The sequence below is a fragment of the Tinamus guttatus genome, unplaced genomic scaffold (assembly GCF_059628265.1).
Source record: "Tinamus guttatus ecotype Peru unplaced genomic scaffold, ASM5962826v1 Tinamus_guttatus_pri_ptg000492l, whole genome shotgun sequence".
In the NCBI taxonomy this organism is placed as follows: Eukaryota; Metazoa; Chordata; class Aves; order Tinamiformes; family Tinamidae; genus Tinamus; species Tinamus guttatus.
Window position 1 is genome coordinate 1981697 of NW_028289026.1, and position 17481 is coordinate 1999177.

A 17481-nucleotide genomic window follows, 5' to 3' on the forward strand; every position below is an offset into this window, starting at 1 on the left:
TCTGCCATCTATTATTCTACTGTAGAAATTAATAGGAAGGAACATTAGACCATGGATTTTCTTTTTCCAGAACTCCTAAACCATACATATTTTGCGATGAAGCAGATATCATAGGGGTAATTAAGCTTCCAAAGCAGCATGATTTTAAAAAATATGTCTACATTAGGTAATAAGAAAAGTGTTGGCCATGTTCATCCTCTTCTCTTTAAATGTAGACTTCTATTTATCATTTCAATATGTAGTGTTTAATTTAGGGGCTCAAATATTTCTGTGAAGAGAGCGTTGTTGTTGGAGGCTGACGGCCAAATCCTTCAGCTTTAAATTGGTCTGACTTACGGTGATGGAGGATTTAATCCATAAGAAAATTTAATCCACAGAAAAAAAAAGACTTTATGTCTTTAGATCTTCATAGCAACAAATGCTTTTTTTTAAATGAAAGATGAGTAATGAGCAGAAAACCAGAAATGCAGGTATATATCTTCCTGATCTCTTCTCTGGATTTTGATGAACATTTCTCTTCAAGACAAAATATGTTCAAAAACTAACCTTCCTTTGGGTCTCTTTGCTCCTGATGCCTAGCAGTGCATTCTGTAGCACATTGGAGATTCCTCAGTGTAATGAGCAAACTGTGTGAGCAGGAGTAAAGCTCTATGGGCCATTTTGCATAGAGGCATATTAGAGTAAGATGTGGTGGGGGAAACTTGAATTGCTCCTAAATAACAGAACCAAGGGGGTAAACATTAGGCATTACAGAGCTTAGTGTAACTTTTTGCATGTACTGGTTTCCATAGCCATGCTACACAGCTCATGTTGGGATTCTTTTGCAGCTCTGGGACTAAGAGTGTGTGTAACTTATTTTTATTTAGGCTATTAAATATTTTTTTAAGGCTTTTCATGACAGCTATGTTTTCATAAGTGATTTATTGGATTTCACGTAGAGTTAAGGCATTGCGCTGATCCCAAATTCTTGTTCTTTTTCAGTGTGCAAAGCAGCCAAAGCTGACCTAGCGTTCTTGGTGGATGGGTCATGGAGCATTGGAGATGACAATTTCAATAAAATAATTAGCTTCCTGTATAGCACTGTTGGAGCTTTGGATAAGATTGGTCCTGATGGAACGCAGGTAATCAACTTGTACAGAGGGGGAGAGAATGTGCCCTTGTCCGGGCATTGTAGGCTAGCACCAGGAGCAAAATGAATCAAAAAGCATTTTGGCATCCTTTCACAGGTCTTTGGAAAATATACATTACTTCATGATAGCTATGTTTAGTTTTCTTTTTCTTTTTTTTTTTTTTCAATATCTTATTTTATATATGCCATGTAATGAAATTCATGACATGAATTTTGCTTATAATGAGAAGGCTAAAATTTAGTCTGCCCTAAAAATCTGTAAAAAGATTTAGGTTGTGTTAATGTTTTTTTGGTTTTAGTGCTTATTGTAGTTATTTATTTCTAAATAAGATAAAAATGACTTTGATAAGGAAAATTAAAGGCCCATTTATTTAAAATCACATGGATACAAAATATACAAATTTTGAAATAATGTCTAGTATTTACCATGATTGTTTAGTTGATGTATTTGCACAGCTTGTAAAGAGTGATGTTTGAATCTTCTCCAGAAAAGACCATTTGCAAATGTTTTACTGTTTTGAGTGTTATCTATTTAATATGCATATTGGAATAGCATTGAAAATGTTTTTTTATTTTCGCAAAGTCTGAAGAAAGTTCAGTTTTTGCTGCATCTTGCAGCCTGGCTGTTTTCCAGAATATAGTCCACGGTGCTTCAGAAACCTCACGTTCACTCATGCTTAATTTAAGCCTGTGAATATGCTTATGAGGAGAATATGCACGTCCCCTTTCAAATCAGAAACACCACTTATAGAATATGAAGCTTAATACATCTTTTGTGAGTTGTGGAGGCTTAGTATGTCACATTGAAATATACAGTCTGGACTCATATAGCAGTATATTTGGGAGAGGCGATATCTTGGAATACAGTCTTCAGATAATTCTATTACTTACCTCGGTACTGTCCCAAACTGTAAGGAATTCACATGTAACTACTCATTGATGGAGACTGAATAAATTCCCTGGATAAAGTGGTTCTGTGTGTGAGTAACTGGAACTAGGATTATGCTTCTGAGCTGGATAGAGAGTGCTTTTGCCAAGGTGGGTATTACTTTTCTTGTCCTCTTTGTTGCAAAACGAAACCAGAATGCATTAAGTGATTGCCAAAGCTGCAGAGAGTAAAATTAAGCTTTATTTAGTGAAAGATTTTAAAAAAGAAAAAAAAATGTTCTGGCTTCAATTTAAGAGTGAAGCAAAGTCACAAGACAAATTCTTATTTTAAATGTGCCAATTCACTTACTCTTTGCTTACACTTTGGGTGGTGCTTTAATAATGAACATATCTTCTGTGTGCACAGGTGGCAATAATCCAATTCAGTGATGATCCCAGGACAGAATTTAAATTGAATGCATACAAAACAAAAGAGACTCTTCTCGAGGCTATTCAGCGAATAGCTTACAAAGGAGGAAATACAAAAACAGGTGAAAAAGATCATGACTGTGATGCACACTTTTTTCCTTACTCTCTGCAACATTTCTTTTTCATTTACTAAGTGGTTTAGAATGTCAGTGCAAAACCAGTGATCTCCATGCTGGAGGTGAAAGGTTGGGCTCTGAAGTGTGCTGTCTTCCCAGTTAGAAAGTATTTGGCATCTGCAGTTCACAGCTTTCACCCCTGCTTCTGGGTCTTTAACCAACTGTGAGGTCAAGGATCAGCGGAGGGACAGAGCTAGGCAGAACTGAAGGACTTTGGGAATTGGGCAAGCTGAAATGGAGAGTAATATGAAATCAGCTTGGTGAGTGGAAAAGTGAGAGGGGAGGGAAGGTGGGAGGGAGCCTGCAGAGCATGTAGGAGAACAGTGGACAGAGTGGAGGGTCTCTTTGGCTATAAGCCAGGACAGTTAAGCCTCGGTGGTATTTTTAGGACCTGGGGCTAGAGGAAAAGGTCTGTTAACTGAATGTAGTTATATTTTAATTAGTCCCTTCGGATAGCTCTCTGATGTGAAGAAATTAAAGATGAGTACTGAAAGAGTTAAAATCTTAGTTGGAAGCATATGTTTTATTAGAGTCTGCACAGAAATTTCTTGCAGCTGTTGCATTGCATCAAATCTCAATAGGATCCAAGTGACACGTTTTCCATTTACTTAAGAAAATGCTACAGTGGCACCTTTCAGTTGCCTGTGCCTCCAAATACAGTAGGGGAAGATATTGTTACCTCTGACCTGCGCAGAACACAGAATAGCCTTTTTCAAATGCGTCATTCTCTTAACTCCATCTTCTGGACTGAAGAAACTGAGGGTTGAAGCCATCAGGTTTTCAAAGGTTGGGACCAAAATCAAGCTTTAAAATCTCTTTTTTTTTTAACAGAATGCCCTAATTTACAAATTGCTGAGCACCCAGAATCACTTACTGAATCCATTCATAGCTGGTTGCTCAGTCTCATGATAATTATTCATTCAGCTCATCATAGTTTTGGGTAGGTACTTTTGAGACAGACTTTATGGAGATTTCTACTTTTAGTGCAAATTTTATTGGAATCTAAGAGATGGTATGAGAAGCCAATAGAAATTGGATTTATTTCAAAGTATGTTGTCACTTTTTCTGTTTCAGGCAAAGCCATTAAGCATGCAAGAGAAGTCTTATTTACTGGGGAGGCAGGCATGAGAAGGGGCATTCCCAAGGTATTGGTGGTCATTACTGATGGGCGGTCACAGGATGATGTGAACAAAGTCTCCAGAGAGATGCAACTAGATGGTAAAAAGTTGTTTAAAGAATATTCACATTATCTTTTTTCTCATTAATCATAATTGCCTATGTTTGGAAGTGAGATAAGGCTCCAGAAGGATTTGCAATTTTGAATAAAGCATGTAGCAAATGACCAGAAAGTCAGAGTATCAGTAGAGTATGCTTAATTTCTAGACTTTTATTTCGAAATTTGTAACTAACATTATTGTTACTCATTTTGGAGGCAGTTCTAAAACCATGTAGCACTCAGTGGAATCACTCACATGACGAAGTATTTAGAAGACATGATCTTGAGAGTATGTGCTGTGAGCTGTGAAGTATCCTTTCATGACTACCAGAAAACTGAACAGTTTTGCTCTCTATACAAGAACTCTTTTGAATATTCTTCCATGTATTCTTTTACTGGTTCTGAGATACTGCTTGCTTGACAATAAATTCTTTGGGGATTTTTTAATGCTTATTTTAATGCTTTAAACTATCACAGTGTTATATTTCTAATCATAAGAATTAGGTCAGTTATATAGAAATGTCTGTTAATGACATTTGTATCAAACCCCAAAGTGTACATAGAATAGAATTAAAGGACAGAAGGAAAAAAGCTGTGTTCCATTTGAAGGGAGGAGATTTAAGGAAAAGAATGCTTTTGTGCTTTTTTATTTGCCTTTAGACTTTGGTAATTATAAAGTTATCAGTATATATTATTGGCTGCTGAAACTCAATGACCTTGACTGTCAGCCTGTATAATTATTATTTACTGAGCACTGCGCCTTTGTAAATAAAATCACACCACAAAACAACAGAGCACAAATCATTTGCTCGAAATGACAATCAGGAAAACAAATCCCAACTTTGTGACTAAATTAGAGTCTCTGTGTAAACCGAACAAAAATGTTCGGCTCTTATAAAAGTCTTGCAGATGCCTTATTATGTGTTAGAGGGTCAGTGCCCATGAAAAGAGAGGGCATGTGATGGGAATTCAGTTGCTGGCTGAGATATGTGACCTTGGACAAATGACTTTGAGTTTTCCATTTCTGTTTGTGCAAGTTGTTTGCTTGGGCTGCAAATATGTTGGATTACGTGCTGACTACCTCCTCTAGGAGATATTGCATATGATGGAGACTAACAGCAAGAGGTATCAGTCAGGAACAGGGCATGGAGGTGCTGTTATATTATAATAAATGTTTTTTTTTCCTTCGTACTATGAGATCTGCAGAAGGTGATAAATAATAAAGAGTATTCCTTGGGCTGTATTCAAATTTTAAGAAAAGACTTCTTGACAAAGAGTAAATTTGGGACTGAGTAGTATCATAATGGACATACAGGGAAAATATATCCATTGCCAGTATTCAGCCTGATGTGGACAGATTGTTTCCTTATTTTTATGGAAAGGAAAATGTTGCAGAACTTTCTGTAAATTTGCTATTCCTCTGCATAAAGGGTGTGATTCCCATTTCATTTAGATCTTTAAAATCAGATTCAATTTTTAAAGCATATTCATGTGGGAAATATAGAGCAGATTCAGCCAGCAAATTAATTTCTGTGCTTCTTATTTATGATATATTTGATACATGGTGTATTTTTTGTGTATAATACAAGTAAAGCAATAATTCAGAATAACATTTATGTTAACATATATGTTAAAACTTTAAACAATTGAATAATCTTAGCTGTCTCCAGGAAAACAGTTAAGCACTAACTTCAATTAATGGCTTAAGCATTCAAAGACTCAAAAGAAAAATCTTAAAAATCTCACAGAGACTGTATTACCTTTATTTTAGGACATATGAATGAATTTTCATGTGTTATAGGAAAATAATAAAATTTCCACCTTTGTATTTGTTCAGGAAAGGAGCCAGTGCAAATACGATTGTTGTGTTCATGTTCCCACTCTTCTGAAAAATGACTCACAAGAGTCCTCTTTTTTTCTTTTACAGGTTTTAGCTTTTTTGCTATTGGCGTTGCCGATGCTGACTATTCAGAGTTAGTTAATATTGGCAGCAAGCCCAGTGAAAGACATGTCTTCTTTGTGGATGACTTTGATGCCTTTACAAAGATTGAAGATGAACTGATCACTTTTGTCTGTGAAACTGCATCAGCAAGTTAGTCATTCTGACGTATATTTGCTTCCAAAATGAGTGCTGCATATATTTTTATTGACATTAATTTTCTATTAAAAAGAATACTTGTAAGGTGATCTTTTTGCTCTAATTTAAGGCAGATATTGTAGTTCTAATCTTATTTCCATGAGGAACTAAAGAGATGAAGGTGCTGTACTTCCAAACTCTTAATGGTTGTTTGTTTTAAATCCAGAAGAAGTTGTCCAAAAATTAGTGTGGATTTAAAACAGTGGAAATGATTCAGCATGTAGTCAGTAAAAGTTAATTACATTCGTGTTTTGTATATTCCTTTAATAGGAGGTAGGAGTAGAATTAGTTACATTCATTATAGGTCAATTATCATTGTTAATTAATAATAGGGAGTGAAATGTTAATACTTATATTATCATAGAAACTAGAAAAGTTGTAGCCTAAAGGAAAGCACAGAAAAGGCCAAAACTTTAAAATCTGCTTTGTGAAATGGAATGGAAAGAGGTTCTGCAGCAGCACCTGATGGTTAAAGGTCCATGATCCACATGCTTCTAGGTGTATGTCCTCAATAGGCTTCCCAGATAGGCCAGGAAGCAGGTAGAGGGAATCACTTGTGGTTGTAAAGAGCACTAGCGCATGGGGCTGAGTTGGGAAACATAAGAGTGTTCCTTGTGTCCTGTTAAGGATGATGAAGACTATTTTTTTTTTTTTTGTCCTTGGATACTATTTACAATGCGAGAAAGAACTGGGAAAGTATTTCTGTCTTTTATGTCAGAAAAGAAATTTAAAGCAGACTTACAGCTTTTTAGAATGTGTGCACCAGTCTTAAGGACTATTGTCCAATGAACAATTGTCCAATTGTCCAATGAAGGCTATTGTGGAGTTTGTAAAGGCACATGGAAGAGAAGCTGAGGGGTTTGAGCTGGAACTGGAGTTGGATTGGGGTTGAAGTATCTGCTGCCTCAGAGGAGACACTTAGGTTGAGACCCTTCACTCTGGAGACAGAGAATAGGATCAAGCTTTACGGACATATGGAGCAGGTAGATAGGGTGAAAGCAAAGACAAGCTAACAAATACAGATCTAGATTTACTGACACACAATAAAAGAAGTCCTTTTTTTTTAACTGAGCAGGCAGTGTGTTTGTTGCCACAAGAGGTTTTGAAGGCAGACTCCCGCTTGGGGGCAGAAACTGAGCTGCATGGATCATTATTCTGACCCTGTGGGACACTCCAACTTAAATATATGTTCAACCTTAATATACTCCAACCTTAAATATATCTTTCATTCTTTTCCAGCTTGCCCACTGGTATTTAAAGATGGCAACAATTTCGCAGGTATGGTATTTTTTTTTGTTCATTTTTTTTCTGATTTATGGAATAATTTTCATTACCTGATTTTCACTATATTAGGTAATAAATTGCATATGTATTCCCCTTCTAGGTTAACAGCTGGAAAACAGATGGTGATATGAAACTCTTTGATGTGGCTGACTTTGTTTTCCTTTTTTTTCTTCCCTATAATGCAGTATTAATTTAATTTAAATTAATAGAATGTTTATTTTGATGCTTTCCAGGATTTAAAATGATGGAAATGTTTGGTTTGGTTGAAAAGGAGTTTTCAGCTGTGGAAGGGGTTTCAATGGAACCTGGAACATTTAATGTTTACCCCTGTTACAGACTGCACAAGGATGCTCTGGTATCCCAGCCTACAAAGTATGTATTAAACATATATTTTCCTCAGATAATAGTCGCATGTGGGTGATTATTCTTTTAAGGGGTCAGCATTTTCATGTCCCATGATGCTAGTGGATAGAAAAAGTGTTTGGCTTCTCAATTAGTTTCATTCAAAAATAATGGGTGAAAGCAAGTAAGTCCACATGCTATTTTAGGTTTCCAGTAGGAGCTGCTTTCAGACTTGTGCCAGTTTGGTACTGAGAATTTTTTTATAGGCATATGTTGCAGTAAAATCCATTTTAATGTTTAGCTTAGCTGTCTTCTCAGTGTTTTTGCATTGATTATTCTGTTATGTTCCAGCTGGAGCTATGCTTTTTTGAGCTGTGTCAAACATCAGTGTAGCTTCTCCATGTTTGGATTCCTTATGGGGTCAGAGGAAAGAGAATTTACAGGGATTAGCATTTCTCACTTCGCTCTGTTTCCCTTTCTGCATCTTTCTAATTGGATCTGCTGCATTTACGTGGTCTTCTCTAGCTACCACCCCAACACAAGCTTACTGACTGCTTCATTAAGCTTTCAGCCCTTTTCATGGTTCAGAGAATACCTTTCTCTTGATGATCTACAGGTATGTCTGAAAAATACCATTTTGTTTCTCATTTTGTCTGTGCTCTGAATAGCATTAATATTATTCCCAAATCCTGTGTTTTCCCTGCCCTGCTTATCGAGTTTTCCTTCCTTTGCTCTCTTTTTATATTTGTGTACTGCAGCCTTCCAATTGTTTGCCCTTTTATCTATTCAATTCCAACTCTGTTTTTCCTCTGAGAAAAACATCTTTGTGTCATCTTTGGTCATCCACATGGCAGGGATTATATTAATCAGAGAGCACATTTAACTCTTATACCAATATGATTAATATCTATACATCTTATAACTGTAAGATACTTTGAATAGAATGGCTTATGCTTTGGGGACAAGAAATAAGTTAAATAACCTCTTCATACTTCCTTCTGGCCCCTCTTCTGTGGTTTTAAAGAATTAATGTTTTCAAAATACAGGCAGTAATTTCAGACTTTTTTTTGTCCATATGTCCCACCTTGGGACAGATTGTTAACCAAAGTTTAAATTAAATCAGAAGTACTAAATAACAAATCCAAACTTCAGGAAATGAAATTAAATAACATACTTCTCATATCATTAACTTCCTATCTCTTTTGCAAATTTTCTAGGAGACAAGATTATATTTCCGTATGCACAATTTGCTTTGGCTACACTTTATTACATGTTGATTTTGAAAAATATAAATTACACTTGGTGTAATTAGTAAAACTTCCTGTAACAGTCTCTGTTGTTCCTGGTTGGCTTCTGTTTCTTAGTGATGGCTTAAGAACAAAGGATACTTCTATTGTCATTGATCTGCCAAATACATTTTTTTCTCCTCGTCCATTAAACCAGACAGAAACAGAGGTCTTGCAAGCAGATACTACTTTTTAAAAAATTCATATATTCATTTCAGCTATACTTCAAGCTGAATTCAGATTTGTTTTTAATATTTTAAAATAAATAAATAGGGCCCATTTTATAAGTTTCAAAAAGAACACTCTTCCAAGTAAATAGCTATTCTCCTGATATCTGTCAGAGCTTAGATTTTGCTTACACTTATATTCTTTCTCACACTTGGGTCCAAAGACAATTATGGAGTAAGAGAAAACACTTTTAGTGAGCATTGGTGATTTAATGCTTGGTTTCAGTTTATAAAACATTGCTTCTGTTGCAGGTATTTGCATCCTGAAGGCCTCCCTTCTGATTACACCATTACTTTTCTCTTTCGTATACTTCCTGACACACCTGAGGAGCCATTTGCTCTTTGGGAGATTTTGAATGAAGCATATGAACCACTGGTTGGAGTTATTTTAGACAGTATGTATTTTGTACCTTATCCATGATTTTGCCTTTTAAGTGTATAATTGATTCATTTTGTGTCTAGATTTCTAGTGTTTTAATATGTTACTAGAACAATTACCTGAATCTTGAAGCTGATGGTTTGTAATTTTTTTAAGCATTTGATTTACTTGGCATGAATTTGAGCACAAATTCTGAGCACATTATTGTAAAGTGAGAGTAATAATACTGAAATCCAAAGAGTTATACTAGATGTCAATCGATATAACTGAGCTCTAATGCCTCTTCTTTTGCTTATAAAATTTCCACTGCTCTGGATCTGGTTCTAATAGTGCCTGTCTTGTTATATGCCAGCGGAACTGAGAGCAGCATATATGCAGAGGCAATGGAGCCTGGTGGAGAGCAAACTTAGAGACATGAACTCTTGATGACTCTCCTCTTTTCCACTTGGTTTGCTTTCCACAGCTGTAAAATGGGAATTGTAATTTATAAGGTTTTAATATTTACTGTTGAAAAGACAGAGATGTTATCATAGTTGTTCTTTATAACTGCCATTTTTTTTTAAGCGATACATCCGTACTGATCTATTCCAACAGTGCATGTTGGTGAAAGAATACCAGGTCACCTGGGAATGCTAACAGTCAGCAAACAACCCAACTCAGATTCAACTAGGAAATTAAGAAATAGTTTTGCAGTCACTTAGGACTTGCATCAGTTTAGATGGGTATCACTGAATCACAGAACTGAGTCTCTAGCTTAAGAAAAAGGCCAGGGGCATTTGGGATGGGATTGTTAAAATACTGTAAAGTGTTGCCCAGTGAGGTTGTGGAGTCTCCTTCTTTGCTGATCTTCAAAACGCGCCTGGATGCCACCCTGTGCCATGTGCTCTGGGTGTCCCTGCTGGAGCAGGGGGGTTGGACTAGATGATCTCTGGAGGTCCCTTCCAACCTCAACCATTCTGTGATTCTGTGGTTGTTTTTATTTCTAAATTTGAAGCAAAATGGTGAACTGGCCTCAAATGTAACCCAGTATTTCTTACATGGACTTTTTTTTTTCTGCACAAAATTACTTTTCATTCATAACCAAATTTCAAAGTGTTGATCAAAATTATTTTTTTAAACAGTTCTATGCACCTTTTTAACGTTTCATTTAATAGCTTGTCTTGGAAAAGATAGATCTTTGTTATCAAAATTGACTCGCTAGAATAATATATTGGACCTTTTCCTCCTCTTACACTGAACATTGCTTTTTTTAATTCCCACACAGATGGTGGTAAAACTCTGACTTTCTTCAATTATGACTACAAAGGAGATTTTCAAACTGTAACTTTTGAAGGTCCTGAAATAAGGAAGATATTTTATGGAAGTTTTCATAAGGTTAGTAATGATATTAGAAAATCACACTCTAGTGTGTTTGGAGTTCCTTTTTTTGTGTTTTGAAATATTCTTGCATGTTATGGGCCACTGAATAAAGTTTTTTGCATATTCAAAAACATCTAACAGACTATCTTAAAACACTTTGCACTATTAACATTGAACGAATGTTTTGTATTATATGGCAAAGGCGGTGAATTTAATTTTGATTTCGTGCTTTCTGCTTGTACTCTGATTAAAAGCTCTTGTCTTGAAAAGTAATTTAGAAATAAATTGGGCTTTCCTTTGAAAGTTTGGCTTAGAAATGTCAATTAAATAAAAATAAAAGTTCCTCAAGAAAAAAAGTATCCCTTCCCCCTTTCTTCTTTTTTGGACTGATGTTGTTATTTTTAAACATAGTTTAAGGGTTATGCCATGTTGAACTTTCCTTGGCAGTTAGAGATCTCATAACATTCCTTCCAAAAGCAGATGAAGTAATGCTGGGGTTGTGGCACAATTCGGTGAGGGAGGCTTTGCCGGTCACTTTTATTCCTGGTGGTTTCTACCTTCCTTAAACAAACAGAAAAAGAGTCTGTGGATTGAGGGATACTATTTACGCAGGTGAACTTTACTAGATTTCCTTCTTAGTTGATGGAAAGAGGGGAGAGAACGTAGGTCTGAGCAGGAGTCTAATTTTGACTCTTTAAGTGTAGTCTAAGTGAAGAAACCTATCAGCCCTTAGCGAATCCTTGTTTTACGTCATTTTCTGCATTTTGAGTGGTAAACTGGGCTATACGTGGGTTTGAAAGGCACAAGAGGCAAAATTCAGAGCTGCTTTTCAGTCATTTAGTTCCAGCTCTGACTATCTAAACCCAGGGCCATTCCTTCCTGCGCCTTGGACTCTGATCTCCGTGTGGTGCAGCAGCTCCGCGTCTGCCTGCTTGTCTGATCTCTGCCAACGCCAACTGCTCTTTCCCTTGCTGAGCTGAGAGCCTGGTAGTGATAGGACTGTGGTTAGGATTGCCTTGCTGCTTGTATGTATTCTTGATGCATCAGCATGAGTCAAGACACATGGAAGAAGATTTGTTACTATACTCTGCTCTTCTGTGCTGCATTTCATGTGATCTGATTTTTTTTCCCTGTGTGGTAGTGTCTAATTTACTGAGTAAATTTTACTGCTTGCTTTTGGCTTTTGCAAGCGGCTATAAAGAATATACTGGTGAAATCCAACTCTATGCAGCAGGCTCATACAAAGCCCAAGAATCATTAATGACTACATAAATCAAGGGTTCTGTGGGGTCTGGGTGATATATGAACCTTGTGTGGGCTTTCTGTCAGGGATAAATTATTTTCTTACTGAGTAAATTATGGGAAGTGCCAATTTGTACGCAGATGTTCCATAAGCAAAGAAAGAAGGCGAGTTCATTAAAGAGATTAGAATCAGATTAATTCAGGTTGGAAGAGACCTCTAGAGGTCATCTAAATCATTTGCTATGGATTATTCCTTCTGTTCTGGTAGCAAACATTCGGAGCTGGTTTCAGAAAGTGCCTCTTTTGACCAGTAATTTCATATACCCTGTGCAGTACTCTGTATTTTAAAGCATGTTTTCTTTTGTTTAGTTGCATGTTGTTATCAGCAAGACTACGGCCAAAATAATTATTGACTGCAAGCAAGTGAGTGAAAAGACCATTAATGCAGCAGGGAATATTAGTTCTGATGGCATAGAAGTCCTGGGGAGAATGGTGAGATCCAGAGGACCAAGAGACAACTCTGCACCGGTGAGTGTTTGAGATCTTTGCAGCTTGGTTTAAGCTGAAGTAAGTAGAGTGACAGCATATTTCAAATAGGAAAGTTGCAATGTTTCAGAAATTCTTTGGACCCTCTAGGAGTTGTCAGCTTGAACAAAAGTGTTATTCTCAAGCACACACAGAAAGACATAGACTCAGTTACGGTTTGTGCTCCAAAAAGTGGGCTTTGCATAGAGTAATGCAATGTAAAACTCACTTGCTAGAAATCATTTCAATTTGGAGTTTAATGATAATTGTTCTCAGTGATTCTTATTCCTCTTACTCTTCATCAGTTTCAGTGATTACTGTTTGTTTATTAAATACTTGAACCAGTCTGCCAAGATCTCAAGAGCACCTGCCTTAATAGACCTAGGTTTTTTTAAGCCATTAAATAATAAAATATTGAAAAATATGTAAGAACCTTTCATTCCTCTGAAGTTATGCACCTAGAGGCAATAACTGATCATTTTGTTTGCATGACAAGGTATGAGCTTCTTCCCATCTTGCCTCAGGTGTCTTTAAGAATGTATGTTTGGTTTTCTGAGGTAGATTAGTTGTTGAAGATGATTTGACAGCCTGGTGAGGATCTACAAAAGGCTTCTTTTCTGCGCAGTGTTATTTGCCCATTTTCTTTCAACTTTCTTGACCCTGGAATGAGGTTAACAAGGAACATGAACCTTGAACTCAAGGCTTGATTTGAATAAGTATGAGCTTTCAAAAGTATGTGTACTTTTTATTTTATGGAAAAACTCTATTTGTGCATTTACATTTTATTGTATAGAAAAACCCTGTTTAGTCAAACTTACCGTGAGAATATATCTCTTTGTACAAAAGAGAGACTTTAGGCCTCAAGTTTATGGATAATAATAAATGTAGCATGTCGGTAAAGGCAATTAAACAGAGCAACCTTTGTAGTCACATTCCAATAGATGTAGAAAAAGGCAAACTTAGAAAAACTTGAAATTAAAGAAGGCTTTGTAAAGAGAAGTGGAAAGAAATGGTGGCTTTTGTTGGAACCCGGGAATCTATAAAAGATAAGTCAAACTACCCACTCACTGAAAAATCTGGTTTTGTGTGAATGAGCTGTACAGCTTACGTAAGAGTACAAATAAGTAGCTGAAGATGCAGCTTTACTCCACAGTAGTGCCTTCAAATGTTACTGTATATACCAAATTATAGGTGGGTGGTTAAAGCATCCAAACACTGTCCCTTAAAGTCTCTATTCTGCACATTATGCATATTTAGTAGATCTTTCTGTGAAAGATCACATTTAAAAAATGATGCATTGTCTTGTGCTGAAGGTGTTCATCAGAGCTCCAGGTTTTTGCATGTTTTCAGTTTCTCAGTTCTTCATTGTAAAATGGGATAATAATACTCTGTACCTCTACGCATGCACCCCAGTTCAGAGAGTTGTGGGTCTTTTTTGACACTGTCAAACTCTGGAACACACTGAAATTTTAAAATTTATGTCATGGAGCATGTGTGAGTCATAGACATAGCAATTATTGCAGTGTAATTTTATCAGAAAGTGACATTTAGTGGGGAAAGTCTTTCCTTTAAAATCCAGTGGTTTCCAAGAGCAGCTTCAAGTATTTACAGACTATTCAGTACAGAAAAGAAACAACACAGGGCAGGTATGGTAGGTACCTGTAAACTGCATATGAGATGCTGGGACTCAGTCTGTCCCAATATCTTCCCATTCTTAAGGAACTTGTGAAACTTGGCGTACAACAGAAATTCTTTTATTTTGAAATTGTTATGTATTGATAAGCTAATTGATTTTTGGATAGTTCTGAAAAATTCTGCTTTCATGTGTTTTCATGAAATTTGAAATCTTTTTTTTTTTCCTTAGATAAAATTGGTATGCTGCAATTTATTACACAGGCAGAAATTTACTTGAGAGAGGCTAAGAAGAGGATTAAGCCTACTAACTTTTCTTAATTATGGGACATGTCTGGATTAGAAACCTCAGCCCCAGCCAGCTAGGGCAGATAAACCCGACTCCAACATGCAGCAATGGAACTGAATGACAAGCCCAATTTTACTGATGTTCACTTTTTTTATATATACATACGTGTATATGTATATAAAAACATATGCATATACATATATGTATATATGACTTATTTTACTTCCATGCGTATGCACTATTAAAAATGTGAAGTCAAGTTGTTTGCTTTTGAAAACTCTTGCAGGGCTATAGCCTGAGCAGATCTGAATGGACAGACTTTTGTTTTCTGTCCTACTAGCTCCACTTGCAGGACTGGGAGATTGAGGAAGTGAAAGGGAGACTTATGAATAAATGTTTAAGGGTGGCAAAGAAAGCTTTGTCTAGTTATTTAGCTTGAGTCAGAGCAACCCACGTAATATTTTCAAATCAGGATACTGAGTCATTCAGCATTTCGATGCATTTAGATGATGAATGCAGCAATTCAGTGGATGTCTGTGTGCTCTTTATATTACACCAAAATGTTTTATCACCATGGTTCTCTAGAATGTCTAATCCATAGAGAATGAATGCATATGCATGCCTATGGAAGGCTGCACAAAATAAGCCAGTACTGTCAACCTTCTGCTAGTCAGGTGAAAAGGGTAGAGTGGGATGAACTACTTTTTGGAAAATAAGGGGGCATGCTGCTTCTAAAGCTGAGCTGATTTCTGTGCAACTAGCTCAGGCGTTTCTGCATTCCCTTTCTGCAGTGTCTCATGAGCCCAAGTGTAGTAGCATGGAAATGTCTAGAATTATTCTGAGTCCCAGAACAGTGAGTTCATGAGTTTTGTACAAGCTAATGAATGTGATGAATCTAAATGTCTCCACATGGAGCTTCTTGGATGTGACAGCCAGGGACACAGACTTATTGAGTTTGCCATGGATGTTTGTGGAGCCAATCCAAGTGTCAAAAGCTGCTTTCATGCTACACTTTGCTTGTGTAGCATGGAGCTAGCGCACATGAGCCTGCACTATATCTACAAAACAAGTAATTTGCTGGCAGATAAGGAGAATTTTTGTGTATATGAAAGTATTCGTTTGCTTAAAATACAATAGTGAACTGACTTAGGTGAGAAAAAACTGAGACAAAAACAAAGGTGCACATATGGAATTCATTTTTAACACAGAAAGTTTTGAGAAAGTGTTTAAATTGTACTCTCTATTCTTGTATTAAAATAATGCTATGGAAAATAATACTTTAAAGTTGTTTAAATGAGCATGAGAACAAAACCGGAAAAAAGTCTCTCATCTCTAGCAGTTTCTCAGCTTCCTAAACATGCAAGTTTACTTCAGTGTGATGTTCTGTTCCATTCCCCTTTCTGTCCCATTGGCACGTGAGGCATGGAAACAGAACAGAAGTTCCATCTCTGTAGACCTGTTTGTTCAGTTCAAGCTTGTAAAGGAGACAATTGGTTTTACTATTCGGTTTTATTTAGTATATTAATTGTTTCTCAGTATTTGGCAGCTTTTACTCTTACCAAATGTGCACGTTCCTCTAGATTAAATTCTTGTCCAAGCCATGTTTCCAGTCCTGAGGTCTGAGGGATTTTTTCTTACTGACCAAGACTGTCATATGTTGAACAATCTTTTCACCATCCTTAAAGTTTCATTGCCTGGGGATAATATGGGTAAGAGAGGGCATATTCTAAAGGAAAATAAAACTGGAGAAGACGATAAATATTATTTGTGGCTCAGCTCCAGTGTAAGTAATAGGCTGCAGAAGACCTTGCCCCAGAAAAAATCTGAAAGTGGGACTGAAGGGATAGGAGAAATGGTTTGGTTTTGAAGAGATGAGCTCTCTTTTGCTTGTTTCTTGATGGCTCCTTTGCTAGGGAAAATGTCGGGAAACAGCACTGAACAAATCAAGAAATTGGTCAATGTGGCTGGGATAACTAAACAAATGCCTACAGCCCTTATCATGCATCCATTGAACACCTTGCTTGATGCATTTAGTGTCTGATAATATGAACATGTTGGTTAGAACAAAAGCCTTTTACCATTTAAGTTAGCATATTTGTGGCTAGCTGCTCTATATCCAAGGTCTTTGCTCTGCTCTGAGTACTTCAGTCAAGGTAGCTTCTCTTGCTGAAGGCTTCTTTTGCACTAATCTTGTAACTAATGCTCATCTTCTGCATCATCCTTGTTTTGAAACAGCTGCAGCTACAGATGTTTGACATTGTTTGTGCTACCTCATGGGCCAATCGAGACAAATGCTGTGAGCTTCCTGGCTTGGTAAGAATGCATTTCAGTGACTCCAGATGTTCTCCACCCCTCTGTTTTACATATTTTCTTTTTATTGACATAAATATATGAGGGAATGTATGGGTAGAATTTTCAAAAGAGCCCAAGTGTGTCTGCATTAATTGTCTTCTCAAAAGCTGAGGTGATGTGTGTTTCTAAATCACATAGGCAGTTTTGAGGTAGCCACGGAGTTCTATGTATTAGATTCATAATTTTCTCAACTTCTGAATCAAAGTTTTGCACATCAAACTCTTCCTATCTTTCTTAGAGAGATGAGGAAAACTGCCCTTCCCTTCCTCATGCTTGTTCCTGTTCAGAAGCTAACAAGGGACCCCTTGGACCTCCTGGACCACCGGTAAGGCTTTATTCTGTTTGTGCTCTACTGTACTCAGTAGTTCACTGGCCAGCTTTATTCCAAGATTTGGGAATATTCTACCATTGTATAAGTAATAAGGTGAAATGGAGTTTCGGGTGCTGGCAAAGATATAAAATTATATTGTACATATTTAGCAAAGGTGCCAAGTAATAGGTGTAGCAAACCTTCTTACCTAATAAGTGAATCGAATTCTCAATGGACTAATCCAGACAGGACTAAGTTATCATAATCTCTAGACTTTGAACCATATTACCTACCTGAAGC

The 17481-nt window shown here is 36.7% G+C and overlaps 1 protein-coding gene across 1 annotated transcript in view; it reads left to right on the forward strand.

The window, feature by feature from the left end:
* COL14A1 (collagen type XIV alpha 1 chain) overlaps positions 1 to 17481 on the forward strand; it is a 113762-nt gene that overhangs the window by 67034 nt on the left and 29247 nt on the right. The window contains exons 25-35 of the mRNA XM_088533300.1: positions 982 to 1121; positions 2424 to 2547; positions 3676 to 3819; positions 5745 to 5909; positions 7194 to 7232; positions 7472 to 7610; positions 9346 to 9488; positions 10737 to 10846; positions 12443 to 12601; positions 16755 to 16832; positions 17110 to 17196. Coding sequence (XP_088389426.1) covers positions 982 to 1121; positions 2424 to 2547; positions 3676 to 3819; positions 5745 to 5909; positions 7194 to 7232; positions 7472 to 7610; positions 9346 to 9488; positions 10737 to 10846; positions 12443 to 12601; positions 16755 to 16832; positions 17110 to 17196 — 1328 coding nt within the window. The remainder of the gene's footprint in view (positions 1 to 981; positions 1122 to 2423; positions 2548 to 3675; positions 3820 to 5744; positions 5910 to 7193; positions 7233 to 7471; positions 7611 to 9345; positions 9489 to 10736; positions 10847 to 12442; positions 12602 to 16754; positions 16833 to 17109; positions 17197 to 17481) is intronic.